The sequence below is a fragment of the Zootermopsis nevadensis genome, unplaced genomic scaffold (assembly GCF_977971745.1).
Source record: "Zootermopsis nevadensis isolate Lab colony 2312 unplaced genomic scaffold, Znev_1.0 Znev_ptg000024l, whole genome shotgun sequence".
NCBI lineage: Eukaryota > Metazoa > Arthropoda > Insecta > Blattodea > Termopsidae > Zootermopsis > Zootermopsis nevadensis.
In genome coordinates, this window is record NW_028259156.1 from 17,636,744 (window position 1) to 17,652,664 (window position 15,921).

General features: G+C 36.2%; 1 protein-coding gene across 21 annotated transcripts in view; it reads right to left on the reverse strand.

Annotated features, from left to right (window-relative positions):
* LOC110829578 (glutamate receptor ionotropic, delta-2) overlaps positions 1–15,921 on the reverse strand; it is a 29,103-nt gene that overhangs the window by 2,002 nt on the left and 11,180 nt on the right. For 4 of the 21 annotated variants that reach the window (XM_087354984.1, XM_087354986.1, XM_087354977.1 and 1 more), the window contains exons 6-9: positions 14,882–15,031; positions 11,435–11,558; positions 10,393–10,489; positions 64–186 (exon numbers count right to left, since the gene is read on the reverse strand). In XM_087354984.1, the coding sequence (XP_087211110.1) occupies positions 14,981–15,031 (51 nt within the window). In that variant the 3' untranslated portion in view covers positions 64–186; positions 10,393–10,489; positions 11,435–11,558; positions 14,882–14,980. Of the gene's footprint in view, positions 1–63; positions 9,451–9,651; positions 10,201–10,392; positions 10,490–11,434; positions 11,559–12,907; positions 12,935–13,044; positions 13,527–13,598; positions 13,741–14,881; positions 15,032–15,605; positions 15,724–15,921 lie in introns of those variants that run through there. The other 17 variants (XM_087354985.1, XM_087354981.1, XM_087354987.1 and 14 more) reach the window with 16 other exon arrangements.

The window sequence follows — 15,921 nt, forward strand, 5'->3', positions numbered from 1 at the left end:
CTCTGAAGTATAGCTGTGGCAAGTAGAGTAGGACTAGTAGCTGGGGGAGAGGACGATACTCACAATTCATCAGGAAGTTCCGAATGTTTACTACCAGTTGTGGCCTCAGTAGCCAAGAGAGCTAAGGCATGGACTGCTGAGAGCTGAAGCTCAGGGCTTCTATCGGGAAGATCGGCAGTTCAAAACCTATGGGATCCAAGAAAAATTTTAAAGTCCAAGAACAACTTTGCAATATATCAGGAAGTTCCGAAATTATATCTCTTAAGAAACAGCGGCGGCCTAGGGGATAAGACAGCAGACTACAAGACAGCAGACTACTACCATCCTGAAGATCAGCAGTTCAAAACCAACCTCTACCACAACAATTGAAAAAAAATATTTTTTTTGCTGCCACACCCATGATTTTTACTAGCACACCCACAATTTTCATTCTCCACCAGGTATTTTTACTAGCCTGCTAATAATTTTAATATAAAATATTTTATTAGCACAGCAGGAATTTTATTTACAAAATTTTTATTAGCACAGCAAGAAATATTAGTTCCCAGAACTGCCACCAGGTGGCACTATTTTTATTAGCGAGCTATTATTTTATTTATAAAATTTTTATTAGCACAGCAGCAATTTCTAGTTCCTGAAACCACCACCAGATGGCAATACTATCCATAAATATATTAGTAACACCAAATAGTTCCAATGGTTGCCGCTAGATGGTAAAACGCATCTCAAGAACAGCAATTCTCAATTCGCTGAACTGCTATCAGATGGCGGTATCATTTATAAGGCACTAGGTATACAAAACAACAAATTTTATAAAAAAGAATTTTATTAGCACAGCCGGAACTTTCAGTCCACAGAAACTCCACCAGATGGCAACACTACTTACAATCACGAACTCATAGAAGTTCTAACAGTTGCTGCTGCTAGATGGTACTAAAAACAGCATTTTCCTAGCACAGGAATTTACAGTTCCCAGGGACGCCGCCAGTTGGCAATACTATTCACAAGACCGGGATACTTTTTAACTAGTTCCTATTGGCAATATTGAGATGGAAACAAATACATTAACATGAACTCGTAACAAATTATGACAACTTAATAGTTCCGAAAAACACCGCAATACAGCGTTACTAGCAAAACAGGACCGCCTAATTCCCAATACCCCGAAATGTGGGAATACTACATAATGAATCAAAAAATTAATTTAACCTAGAAACAAAAGATGGAGAGAATTACTCCCCGACATTAAAGCAGATATTCAAAGAAATACGACTAACCATTGTTATTAAGTTAAATTCGAAACGCATTACTGGACAAACAATTGTTCCCACAAACTCAAAGTAAATATTTTTTTGTAGAAAAATACTATTCTGATACTTGGAATTTTGGCATCTGTAGCAATATTCATTTTAACAAGAAACCAATACAGCTTGCAAAATATTTACATTTGGGGGATGAAAAGAAAATATACACCCTGAAGACTGTGGAAGTTGGGTGAGGATGTGGGTTGGATTTATAACTTTTATTGAGAGCTGTGTATATAGAACAATGTGGTATTCTTACAGCAGCGTACACTGGCCTCCAAATAAGAATTTCACATACCACAATAGTGATTTTTACATCTCTAATACTACAAAGACAATTACCATCATTAATTACACAACAGCAACACAATGTGGAAATACAAAACAATTAAGCGACGACTTAGTTGGCTGTTTTCTGTAACTTTTGTAGCCACTTCGCAAATATTGGAACATTCTTATTTTCTTTTTGTTAGCATTCCTGTTATTTGATGTAGCACCTCAAACACATTTAAAATCTTGAGGCCGGATGGCAACTGCATTACCCACGTGCTTCAACAGCCAGTAACTCATCATATATTTCATTGTCATACAATTCTTACTTTTAACAGGGATAACTACTTTATTAAACTGCATTAACAAGCTAAACTTTGTACTGGTGAAGACTTGTTTTTTTCTCCACAGTTTTGAATTCTGAAATAGTATTTAGACAATTTTTATCTTCAATGGGTTAATGTCCTAAAATTTGTCCCTTTATTTCCATGTTGGCAAATGTTTTGGTACAATTATACCATCCTCAGGCCAACCTTTACGTGTTATTCAAAACAGAAGTCAAAAGAGAATTAATTAAGAGGTACCTAGGGTTATTACTGAAATAGATGTTACACAGTGGTATAATTACAAGTAATGTAAGTTTAAAATAAAGTCAAATGGGACCTGTTACATGGAATTCCTACAATCACGAGAAATGTGTTTCGGTTACATAGCGTAGGTTGAGATCATTTATATGCATATTTCACATAAAATGCCCTAGTTAATTAATATTCAGTGCACATTAAAATACACTGTATGTAAATTTTTAGCCAGTTCGTTTTTTCTTCAAATAATTTGGTAAGAACAGAAAGAGACCCAATTTTCTGAGCACTATGAAAATCTGAAACATTAAATGTCATTGCACTGTAACCTATATCTTCTAGTTTAGTGTATGTTACATACTTTTTACCAAATTAAAAATAAGATTTAATGCTGTTGCATACTTCCACTAATTATGATGAAAACTTTGAAAGGGGCAAGGCAATAACTGCACAAATTATAAAACTTTGTAAGTCGCTTCTCTTAAAACTTATGAATTGTCAGTCAGAACCTTGACATTCCAAGCCCACAACCACCCATACACAGTGCAACATTCCAGAAGGCAGCCATCATGCCATTCACAGAACCCAGAAATCAAAAAGGACCACCTTTGCACAGGTGGATATAGGGGTTTTATCTTCCACAAGTTCCTTACACATACAATAGCCAACCATATTCAATAAACAAATTCTAATGTTCAACAGACAAAATACCTCACAATAAGCCCCATTTCAGTTAACAGTAATACAGGTGAAGTTGTTGTGGGTCATTAATTAAGCAGAGCAAGCGTTGTGTCTGAAAGTGTCTTCACACGTTCTTAACCTTGGCACAAGATGGAGGTGAGTACCTTCAAGCCCTGTAGCTTTACACCAGAGGAAAAAACCCTAGAATCCACTGAAAATGTTGGTTTGCCTCACAGCCACTTATGATGTTGCAGAGAAGAGAGAAATCCTGTCCCCCTGGGACTCAAATAGCAGTCAGCGTCAGTACCCTAGTCACTATAATGGCTGAGCTATCCTGGATCATGCAGATAATCTTCAAAACCAAAATAAAATTTATTCTTGCATCATACAATGAAACTTGTCTGTGAAGTATCTGCCTGTTAGGATAATTCTAAGTTCACTCAAGAAGAACTTTAAGTTGGTACTGTAGAATTTTGATCATGATAAGGTTTGCAGGAGGAAGAACTCCAGGCTGAGTTAATTATTGCCCCAGATCCAAAATCAAAACCTATCTAACGATTCACCTGAACACCTCACACTGCACAAATCCTTTCCATGTACTCCCTCCATTTGGTTTGGTATTCTTGTGGCTCCTTACATCAACTCTGAATCAATTTCCTGTGACATATTATGAAATTCAAAACATCTGCTGTATATCCACTCGGAAACTACAATCACCATAGTTCTTAAGTTACTTTTCCTCTGTCAAGAATCTGCATCATTACTGGAGTCCACCACTCTACATAACCCTTGTCTGACCAGAGACTCCTACGAATCAATTTCCTCGCATATATACCTCTTGAAGTCCATTCCGTTTTCTCGTTTCCCTTTCTTCTTTGTCATGGCACTTTTCAATCGGAGTGCTCCTGCTTCTGTACCTTCAGCTCCCAGTGTGTCCTCACTGTTCAGAATATATTGCAGCAGATCCTCTTCAGTAAATCTACTCCGACAGAGAACACATCTGAATCTCTTAATCCGCTTCATCAGCCTATAGGAATTTCATATGGACAATCTTTCGTAAGCCGTGTCCGGCATTAGCACACCTACAGGAAAATATGCAGAAAACAACTTTCTCGCATCTCAAAATTCCATCTTTTCCCCATTTGTTTTAATCACGCTGTTTCCTTCCTAATACTTCCAACTCTTATCAATCTTCTCAACTCTACACAAACTGTACTTCAATTGGATCTGCTGTCTTCATTCATTTCACTCTACACAGGACAGAATTTGTCAGCGCAGCTTTCAAGTTCCTCTTCATACTTTCTATCCACACCTCTCCCCACTTCCTTCAGATTAACACGACGCTACAACACAAAAGGCAGCCATCTTCCTATCTCAAATGTTTCACTTCTTTTCTTAAATTTCAATCATGCCTTCTGAGACTTTTCTTAATCTTGATATTCATCAATTCACTGCTTCCTTCACTGAACCGCTTTCTTACAGCTTCAAACATTTTTATTCTTTATTTCTACAATTATGCTGTTACAAACATTAAGCTTTCACACAATTTATGATTTGAACCAACTTGCAGCCACTGTTCCTTTGTTACACATGCAACAGCCTTCCTCAAGCCACTCACAATTTCAGACTCAGGTATGAACACATCACAGACCACTTTACACTAAAACAAACTGTACCTGCACTAAATAAATTTAAAACCAGTTTGTTCCTCCCTTCTTTACCTGAAGCATCATGAACACATGACAACAAAGAGAGCTGCAAGGTACTTTGCAGATGATTAATAATACAAATCATATTTTGTTATTGCGGAACAACACATCTGTATTTCTTGTCCACTCACAATTATTTTTAAGGAAAATGTGCACGATGTGCATCAGCTACTACAGTCACTATATTGCCATAACATGAAAGACATGTTCTTCTGAAAAGTTTGCATTATTTAGACCTACTGCCACACTGAGCAGATCCTTCTGTATCTTATAATGTGGCAACCATCAGTGACCCTTCCCAAAACTCAACCAAAATTCAGCCTGTGGCAGCTTCCCCAGCAAGTCCAGATTAACTCACAATACTACCGCCTCTTTCTCCAAGGGCAACCACTCACCTCCATCTAATGTTCATGTTAAGAATGTGCAAAGTTTTACCTTTTGCCCCCAAATTCAGTTCTGCAATTGGATCAGCATAAGGCAGTAAACTGGGTAAGAACACCACATACCAAATGTTACAATGTAAACTTAACATTATCTCCATCCTTCATGTGCGCTGATATCACTCCTTGACATCTTCTTCACAGAGCTTCCATCTTACCTTTCGATGTTTTAACAACAGTTCCAGTTGTACACGGTGAAGTGCTGGCTCTTCTAAGCTGCTATAAAGTACTATTTCTAAACACTACTACTTTGTTCCTTTCAAAAATAGTTACTAATTCTTGAATTGCCAGGACACAAGTGCAAACTGTTAAAAAAACAGCAAATTTTATGATACTAGAGACCTTACACCTCATACTGCTAAATAAAACAAAATTTGACTCAAAGCATCAGAAAATGTCGGACTTTAGCGTTTTGGTTATTCACCTGGGAAGACCTGTTCTGGAGAGGCAATTTACAATTCAAGGCATGAGGAAGAGCATGACACATTTCTGACAACAGAATGCAAGACTGCACTAGCAACAACTTTCCATTTCTAATTATTTTTCTTAATTATGCTTAAGGTTGCTTTCGTAACTTCTATACGACTTCTGTTTTGGTGCAACATCTTGACAGATGTGTATCCTTCAAGTCCAATGGTAATTTTAATTAATGTAAAATATGTGAGTATTGAACTAATTTAAACACATAAAACAGTAAAACTTCAATTTTACAATCACTCACTTGTCTCCATCATACGGCAAAATTTCCACAATGGAGTTTAATTTGTAGTCATTTCCTGAATTCTCAGCCGTACACTGAAGATTTTCATACTAAGTGATTGACTTTTTGGTTAAAAACTCTCACTGCCACTATGTACGTATGTTCAGTGAGTGCAGTACGGTGGTGGAACTCTTGGCTCAAGCAAATAAGAGCAAGTCCATCAAGCAGTAGCTTCACATGCCACGCACAAAAATAAAACTGTTTCAGTGGCAGAATCCTCAAACTTCTTTCTTTTTCCAACAAGCATCCATCACCTCAACAATTATGAGAAGTGGAAACCATCGAGCTGGTTTTCAGCTGTAGTTGTATTAGAACCGGTCACTCCAAGTGTTTCATGTAAGAGTATGTCACAGCCAGTAAGAGAACCCATGGCGAAGAGATACATTTGGTCATAAAATGTACCACTGTAGAAAAATGTATGTGAATATGAGGATGTCAGAACAGGTCTATTAGCCTCTTTCAATCTTGTGTTTCACAAGTTGTGATGTCTCCTTCAGCAGAACCTTCACAAACACAGGAATTGTGTTGTGACACAATCGCTGATCACAAAGTGGGTTCTTGGATCCATTTCACAACAATGCAGCTGCAATTACAATCAATTACTTTTCTTTACAGCACCACTGAAAATATCTATCCTTTCAGCTTTCCATTTCTATCTTTGAGCTTATCTCTCCGTCACACACAATCACTATGCAGCATTGAACACGCTACTGTGTGCCTGCTGTGCCGCACCACTCATAGGAACACAAGGATTCTTCTGTCTCTTGCCGTCTACAGTATTCCACCACTTACCCACTGATTCTACTGGCTTGAAAACAGTTTCACTACCTCACGAACACTGCCTCCCCACTACTTTAACGCACTGTCCACTCTGACACTCCTAACTCTTCTTATCATGTACTACACCAATCCTCACTGGATCACAATCACACCAAGACAACACTATATCACGCTACCAAACCAACATTGCTCCTCGTTGCATAAAGGAAGCAGAACGCACTATATCCTTCAAGAAGGAAACGTTCCAGAACCAACCATTCTTACTAGAAAGTATGAGCAATTACATGCATGCCCAACCGTTCAGCCATAGTGTAAACATAAGAATGGAATGTGAGAGACAGTGAGAGGTATGGGTGACAATATAATTGACAGCGACTTCACAACTATCCCTGATGACAGACTGTGAGATTGACCCCACAATATTGGAATTTTATTTAAAATAAAATGTATTGTCTACTCAGATATCCAAAATGGTTACTTGTGACATGACAATTGGACACCTTGGCCATTCTCTATGTTCTTATAAATTTGTTATTGGATCACAAAATAAATTTCAGTACCTTTTATTATTTAATCCCAGCAACAACAAAAATCCAGTCTAAGATATAAGGTCTCTTTTACGGACTTCAAACATATATGCCAAAATTTGCTGCTTTGTTTGGAACCTAAGTTCATCTGTTAAGACATAAACAAAAGCAAAACTGAGTTCATGTGTTTGTGCCAGCCAACAACAAAACAGTCAGTCACTGAACACTTACCCCCCACACCCTGTTCCCTATGACTTCTCATTTTCAAAGGCCAAAAAAATATTCAAAAGATTCAGCAAAATGTGCAGGAGGTTCATAACAACATTACAAACCAGAAGCTTCAGACATGCTTCCAAGGATGACAAATCACTGGACCCATTACATTAACTCCCAAGGGAAAGAACTTTGAAGTTAACACGAAACAAATTTTTACCATTCACATAAATTTTTGTTTTAAATACATTCTCCTAACTCCTTGATACCATCTCATACATTTGATTATGTTCAAATTCCTAATTTTTACTTTCTGTATATGTAAGAAAACTTTGTTCTGGCTAAATAGTTTTAACATACTTTAATGTTGTTGGCACACACTAACATGAAAGAAAGAAAGAAATCAACCAGATTCTTACTGGAATATTTTTGCTACAATTTAACATAAAACTCAAATATGAACCAAGAACCTAAATATAACTAAGAATATTTAATTCATACACATCAAAATATATTGCAAAAACAAAGCAAATAGATTTTTCTGTAGCAAAAGCAAACTGCAATACACATTCATAAACCCAGCCATTTTATGTACATTGTGCACTGACTCCTAGACAATTCTGACAGGCAATAAAATCATCACAACTGATTCTACTCATATTCATGCAAACAATTCTGGGAATTTTAAGGTCAATGATTCAACAGCAGAATGTGGAAATTTTAACCTCTTCAGAACACGATCCCAATACATAATTAAAGTATGTCATGGATAGGACACTGCTCAAGTATGACCTGTTTGTGGTAGACCATCTCAAGCCTAACTTTTGTCTCCTATGAACTTGATGTTGGATATTCACATACTCATCTTACTGCACACAGATGCAACATAACCCAGAAGTCTTATAATCCAACATGGAACTGTTTTCATTAAAATAATAACAGTCAAATTCAAAGGGGCAAAGAGCTTCCTGACATTACTAAGAAATTTCTGATAGTTTACCAACCTAGTGTTCCAAGTGGTTCTCCAAACAAAATTCTCTACGCAGTTCTTGTCTCATCTACTTTTATAAAGTTAAGCATAAAATGTATCACACTTTGAAAATTCAAGGTAATCTGCTTTTGTCCATGATGGTCAGTTATCTAACTGCAAAGGTTACAAAAGGTGAGAACCCACTGCTTCTGCTTAAAGAAGGAATTACAATAATAAATATACAATGAAATCCAAAACTCCATGGTCAGAGCCCCTCTTCAATAGCTGAAAGTTATTCACATGATAAAAGTTTTTGTTATAGAATCTTAAGATTAATTATCATGATCACAAAGATGTATTAAATTCCACATGCCTAGTCCTGCAAGTGGCCCATCCCAAAGTTTTGTATCCAAAATGCACTATGTATCTCTTGCCTGCCCAAGCATGGACCATATCCCAGCCGTCTTCCATCTTCAGTTAATAAATGTGTAACTTTTTAATTTATACAACATTATTCAGATCAGACACTGAACCTTGAGAAATTAAAGTTAACAAAATAAATTAGGCTCCAAAAAGCTGTTCAGCTTGTAAAATAACCAACATAATTCCAATTGGCATATTTATGTAAAATGTGTATTGCAGATGTGAAATTTGCCAGGAGTTTTCAATTACTTTTAGCCGATATTCACACAAAGTATCAGAATTTCATTTTTTACAGAGACAACATAATGAGGCTGATATAATAGAACGTTGCCTTAAATAAACAATATGGGGAATGGGAAATGGACACTGATACTAGTAATAATTATAGAGAAGTAAAAAGAATTCTCAATGGAAAACTTACCCACACAGAAATATAACTTACTTTTGCACATGTACCTTAAAATCACTGTGCTTACAGAAAACTGCATGACTAAGCCAACAAGGAGTCAATCTTCCTAACAAGTGAATCACATTCACAACAATGAGTTAATAGTATTGTGCTCAATACAGGGTCCATCTTTACTTTTCCTTTAAGAATTGAACTATGTTAAGTTATTAAAATATGCACGAACAAAACAACTCTCAGAGTTTCTTACATAATCAGAACCATAGAGAACTGAACAGAACAGAAAAAATATTTAAAGCCAGCGAAAGTACTTACTTGTCTCAGAACACAACACAGCAGTTGACGTGACCAACTGGTATTTCAACAAAATCTGGTAACTGCTACATCTGATAAAGTAACAATTATGAAGTGTTCTTCCTATTTTAATTTTGAACATGATACATTTGAAAAATTGAAATGTTTAAATTGTCCCTGGCTCTGAACAACTAAAATGTTTTTAATTTTAACCTGGTGTGTTAACTATATATTTTTTTGGACTGTTGCTTTTTCACGCTTTATTATTGGTTGTATTAATACTGAACAGCAGGTTTTGGCTAAAATTACTCATCTTCAGGTTTTATTAATAGCACATAGGACACTGCATATTTTAAAAGCAATTAAGAAGTAATTTAAGATAAGCCAATAAAGTTTTTAAACTGTTATTGGCAGACAAACTAATATTCAATGGCAAATTTTTTTAGAACCAAATGCAAACGCAAACATAAAATTTGCCGAAAAGTTCCCATGAAATCATCCTACTAGATCTTGCAAGGAAACTGCAAAATGCCAATTTAGAGAAGTGTCAGAATTTAAATATCTGGAGGAATCACACAGACAACTTACATGAAGGAAAATTAATTGAAAACTGTAATTTTGTCCACTCAGGTTATGTACCTAATACAACAAATACAGTAAATCGCAAGAATCCTTATATTTCTGAATCACTGTTCTTATTGAGAGGAAAGGTGCAAACTGAAAGAATTTACGGAAGATTGGATCCCAAATAAGTGAAAATTGAAGAAATTATGACAATGAAATTTTCTCCAGCCGCCATGGCAGTTTCTTCAAGGGTAGTATTATAAGGTCAAACATGTAACCTGGATGGGTAAGAAAACAAAGAAACATGAATAATTTTTGCAGGGAAACCTTTTTAAAAGCACTCACTTCAGAGGCAACAGATATGAATGATGTACATACATGATGTGACATGGCTAATAAGGTTTTAAACTGTTAGCACTGTTAAACCTAGTTAGCTGACTTATGTGGTAGGTTTCAGTTCTCAAGCTTACCTCCTAAATGCAGTGGTGTTGAAAAGTAAGTTCTTCAAATGATCATGGTGTAGCTTGCAAATTGACTGGTGCATCTAGCTCAGCATAGTTGCAGATCCTGTAAATAATTGCAGCACCGACTTATGACAATATGGCATGACACTTTTTTGTTGGTATAATAAATGGACCTAATTCTCTGGTTTCCTACTTTTACTGTTAACAAAAGCTAAGCCCTTGAAGAGATGTTTCTATTATATGTGATGCTGATGTCTGTACAGTCCAAACATAATGAGAGGTTTCTGAAATGTACCCATTCCTGCATGTTGTACCAACACCATACTAAACTAATGTTAAGATGTTTATATATCAAAGAAATAACTCAAAATATATAAAAGCAAGATAAGTCAATGCAAGGCCCTGCCTTCTGCTACTTTACTGAAACTGAATTTTAGCATGATACATCACATTTAAATTTTGGCTACTTGCCAGCTGCCTATGTGTCCCTTAACAAACTTGATAGTAATGCCATGCTAGTAGCAACAAGTATTTTATTTCCTTACCTTCTGCAACTGAATTGCAGTAAACCAGAAGCACCTGAGAACATTTCTATGTTTTTCCAATGGAGTGCACATATTTTACAAATGTGTCAACATTACACACACCTCAAAGATCTATACCACACATTACAGCCAAATTCAATGTTGCATTACAGATAAAAGTTTCCAGAAACACTCTCCTGCATTGTTATTCACCACACTAGAAACATGCATCATATATGGATCATGGTTCTTAATAATTTTAATTTGTCACATCTAAAATTCCGGCCAATAAACTGTTTCTAAACATCTATACAGTTTACTTATGATGATGTAAAGTAAGCTTTATATTAGAATGATATGAACCAAAACTGACATCCCCAACAACCTTCAATACAGAACCCTAGTACTGAATGTCATGGAAATTTGAGTGATTTTAAACACAAAACATACAGACTGATAAATGCAGCATCACCATCATGCACGTATTTTGTTCGCTTTGAATGAGAAGCGTCAAAAATACATACCTCCATTCAAAAAGCTTTTTGATTATGTAATGCTGCCATTTCGTTTATTCTCTCATGTATTCCAACCACTGTGTATTGCTGCTGCCATCATGCCAAAGACCACTTCAGGAGAAGATATGTTCTGCTGCAATTCAACAAATTACAGTACTCTAACACAATTCAAAATGAGGCCTTCATGCATTACATCTGTGCAGCTGCTGGCTATTATGGACTGGTATTTGATGTCTGCAGAGCAACATTCTGAAGCATCTAAGCACAGACAATGTTTAGCTTTTATACATCTTGGTATGATTTAAAACTTTGAATTCCACTTCTTTCAGCTCATTACATATTCACCCACAAGGTTAAACTAGAGACAAAATGGAAACAATAAAAACTTTTTAGATATCCAAGAATAGTTAAAAAGTAAAATGAATATAACAGCAAGATTAACCAAGTAAACTATAATCTAGCATTCCTCATTATGGAAATTTATCTTACGAAGTATCATGCCATGGATGTTGGTTAATGCAATAAAAGTATTGGTTATACCACAATTTTTTGGCCTTGTAAGCACCAATGAAAAAAACATGTATCCTGTGAAAGTGAAGATGACATGGGGATAGGAGGTTCTGCAACAGCAACAAATCACATTATATATATATATATATATACACACATTTTTATTAATGTCAGCCCCACATAAACAACAAGCATATTTAAAATGGTAGTGTCTAGACTTCATATACTTGCTGTGTCATGTCAACTCTCCTGTATTTCAAAAACTCTTCCTTCCTCTGTATTCTTGTGCTTTAAAAGATCATATTCCCCTTGCATGCAATAATACAAATTCTGAAGATTTCTGTCTTCTAGGTTGTTGCGCTGTGTAGTCTGGTCGATGCTAACCAACATTTCAGAGGTCATACTGCCTCAACACCCTGATGACAGAGGCAGTATGACCTCTGAAACGTTGGTTAACATGACCAGACTACACAGCGCAACAACCCAGAAGACAGAAATCTTCATACTCACCGCTGTGAAAACCTCAAATCTTACAATACAAATCCTCTTTTAACCCGTCTCATCTCCACCAGCATGGCACGCTACCATAAAATTAAACACATTCTCAACGATCAACACGAACTTGGAAGCCTCTAACGATAAACTCATTTGGTTGAATCGCTTGCCTGTCCTGATAAAGGTGAATTGTTGCTAGCCACAATCACATAATGTAGGCTGATAAAGTAGGAGAGTAGGTGGATAGTATTTTAAATGTCAATCAGTACCTCATGCAACTATTTCTCAACACACCACCACCTGAAATTCTCCCTCACACCAAGCACATTCAATGCATATACTGAAAGGAATGTTTAGTATCTACCGATGTAAAATTGGATTTTAATAATTATAAAATTAGCTTTAAACACTTTGTATCGGGATTTTTACTGCATCTAATACACAGATACTGTCAAGAAGATTCATCATTAAACTCACCGAAAAACCCATTTCCATTCAATGTAGCTTGAAGGCAAATGCAAGATACCATATTTAGATATTTTTGAACAAAACATATTGTTAACTCAATAAGACAGAACATTAGTACTATCATTCCCGAGTCACAATTGCCTTACCTAATATACGTGATCGAGCAGAATGTCTTGAAATGCTACACATCAGACTAGTTCACTTAAGCTAACTTTAGTCACGCGGGCACAGCCACTCTCACTACTAAATGTTTCAAATTATTTATTCATGGCTTTATTCATGACACTGTCCGTACCTGACTAAATCAGCAAATTATATAGTAATTAATAAACTGGAAAGGATATGGCAGGAAGACGTAATGGCAAACATCCATGCATTTGCCTGGCGGAGCAAACGAAACCATCTTGTCCAAGAGCTCGAAAACTGGTGGCCTTGTATCAGCTAACATCGTTTGAACAACATGTTATCTCTAGTTAATAAATAATAATTTCACTTAAATAGCATAACACTAATTAATAATTTTCACGAAATAGAGCAATTTACACAGCAGAAACTTATTCAATGAACAATCGCACATTAAGCAACGTGACCTTGCAACACACGACGCAGGCAATTCTTGAAGGTCTAAACTAACTACTTAAAATACTATTTTTGGACACCAATCATTCCCAAACAATAAAGACTTGAATTACATATTTACCGATTGAAAAGCACGAAGAAAATATCAATTGATTACGTCCAATACTTCGTCAATCGGCGACTCCATACTCCTCAACCACTTAGCACAAACCACCTGACGACAACGTCATTCACAAGCACAGAGAATCACGTCGTAAGCCTAATACGTTACTCTGTACTCCGTGCCATCTGCCACTTGTATAAAATCCACAGATTATAGAGAGGTGACGTAACAGGAGTACACGTTACACGACGTTACGAACAACCAACCCTAAATACCTAACACCATAGATATGACTAATGAAACAAATACATTCTATACAAATTTTAAATAGTTGTTTAATAAATGTAATATTCTCCCACTAACCGGCGAATTATTGTTTTCATTACTAGCGTAGATGTCCGTCTTCTGGGTTGTTGCGACCTGCAGTCTGGTAGAAGTTTACCGACAATTTTGAGGAAAGCAGACAAGCAATGTTTACTAGAATTTAAAGCAAAAAGGCATTTCAAGCGGGGGGACTGGTTGAAAAGAATATAGCCAAAGGTTGGGCTGAATAAGAATTGGCCAATTTCCTTGCGTAATTGCCAAATGGGAGCATAAAATTCAGTCCCATCCCATATTTTGAGGACAACTGCTGCCAAATTGCCATACCCTCGACTGAAAGATTATAACTTTGGCCTCTGATGTGCACTTGAAAAATCATTTAAGGTCACTCAGGCAAAGATAGAGTGTGTGTGTGTGTGTGTGGGGGGGGGGGGTTGTTTACCATTTTTAAATACCTAAAAATTGGGCATCAAGCACTAAATTCATGCACATTTAGGTCATTGTTTACATTTCCTTCTGTAACTTCAAATTGTGCATTAAGCTCTAAAATGATACAACTCACTCGACTCCACCCCTTGTTACTGACTGACCAACACAGAAACTATGTAAACCTCTGAAGTTTTTAGAGAGAGAGAGAGAGAGAGAGAGAGAGAGAGAAAGAATGAAACCAGATTTTGCACAACCTACTCATTTTCAAACTTAACAAGAAAGCACCCAGCACTATTGTTGTGGCCCATCTGGTTATAAATACAAACAGTAAGACCTGTACTACTTTGGAATATATTTCTAAAAGCTTTATATATGTAAGTGCAGATCACTTCCACAAAAGCTCCAATTCTCAACGACATCCAACAGATTGTAGGTCTATATAATTCTTCATGTTTTACTGAAAGATTTATAATGAACAATAACTCTTTAGAAACACCTTATCCAGGATTAACAACTGATTTTAGGTCTTGCTAAGCTAAGTTAGATCATACCTCTGTTTCGATGTCCAAGGTCTAGTAATCCTGCATACAGATGTGATGTCAATACCAGGCCCTCTGAGTGTCCTGCTTCTGACGCTGTAACCCCTTTGTTCAGTGAATAGCCTCTTTCTTGATTCTTGGATAAGACTTGAGTATCAACCTCTGGACACAAAATATTCTTTTATTAAACTTTTAATATGCAATTCATAAAATGTTTATGACTATAATTAAACTTGGTCTTATAGAAAATAATTAACCAATTAACTTTAGTATGTGAGTCAAGGGTTCTGTACTCTTATGCTGCATGCAAACCTGCTGATATGTGCTATGAGGCCAGTGCACATCTTTTGTAATTCTGTCATCTTGTATGACTACCAAGTTAGGTCAATGGTATCAGAAAACACACACTGTTAATGCCTTAAGTATTTGTCAGTACTTATGGCTGAGAACAATTTTTCAGTTTAATGAAGAAAAATCAAGAAATACGATACATCTTACTTATGAACACTTGGCAGAATGCATTCATATCACAACAGAAATTCAACCTGATAGCTACTGAAAGCCTAACTATTTTGAATATTGTAAATGAACCTATTCAAACGGTATACTTTTTATGTGTATGAAGAGTCTGGACTTGAGTAAGTACCGTGTCACTACACACTGTGTGTCAATAAAACATCAGTGTATAAATTCAGAATCAAAGCCAAAGAAAAAGTACCCTTACAAATGTAATTACCTATTGACTTTCCCAAGTCACTGCAATAGCATTCCTCATTTTGTACCATTCTGCCAGACCAAGTGCCATCGCTTCCTCATACACATGAAGGATATTTGGTGCCTCTACTGGAAGGCTGCTATGAATGATTACAGCATCAGTTATTGCAGTTTCTCAGTTTCATGTCATATGGTCTGATAAAAGGGTGACTCATATCAATAGTATATGCAAAATATTAACCTCACTACATATCAGAAGGGTACATACAGAGGCATCCAGTTATTCAACAGGTTTGTAACAGCCACTGTAATTTCTTATAAAAACATAAAAGCCAACT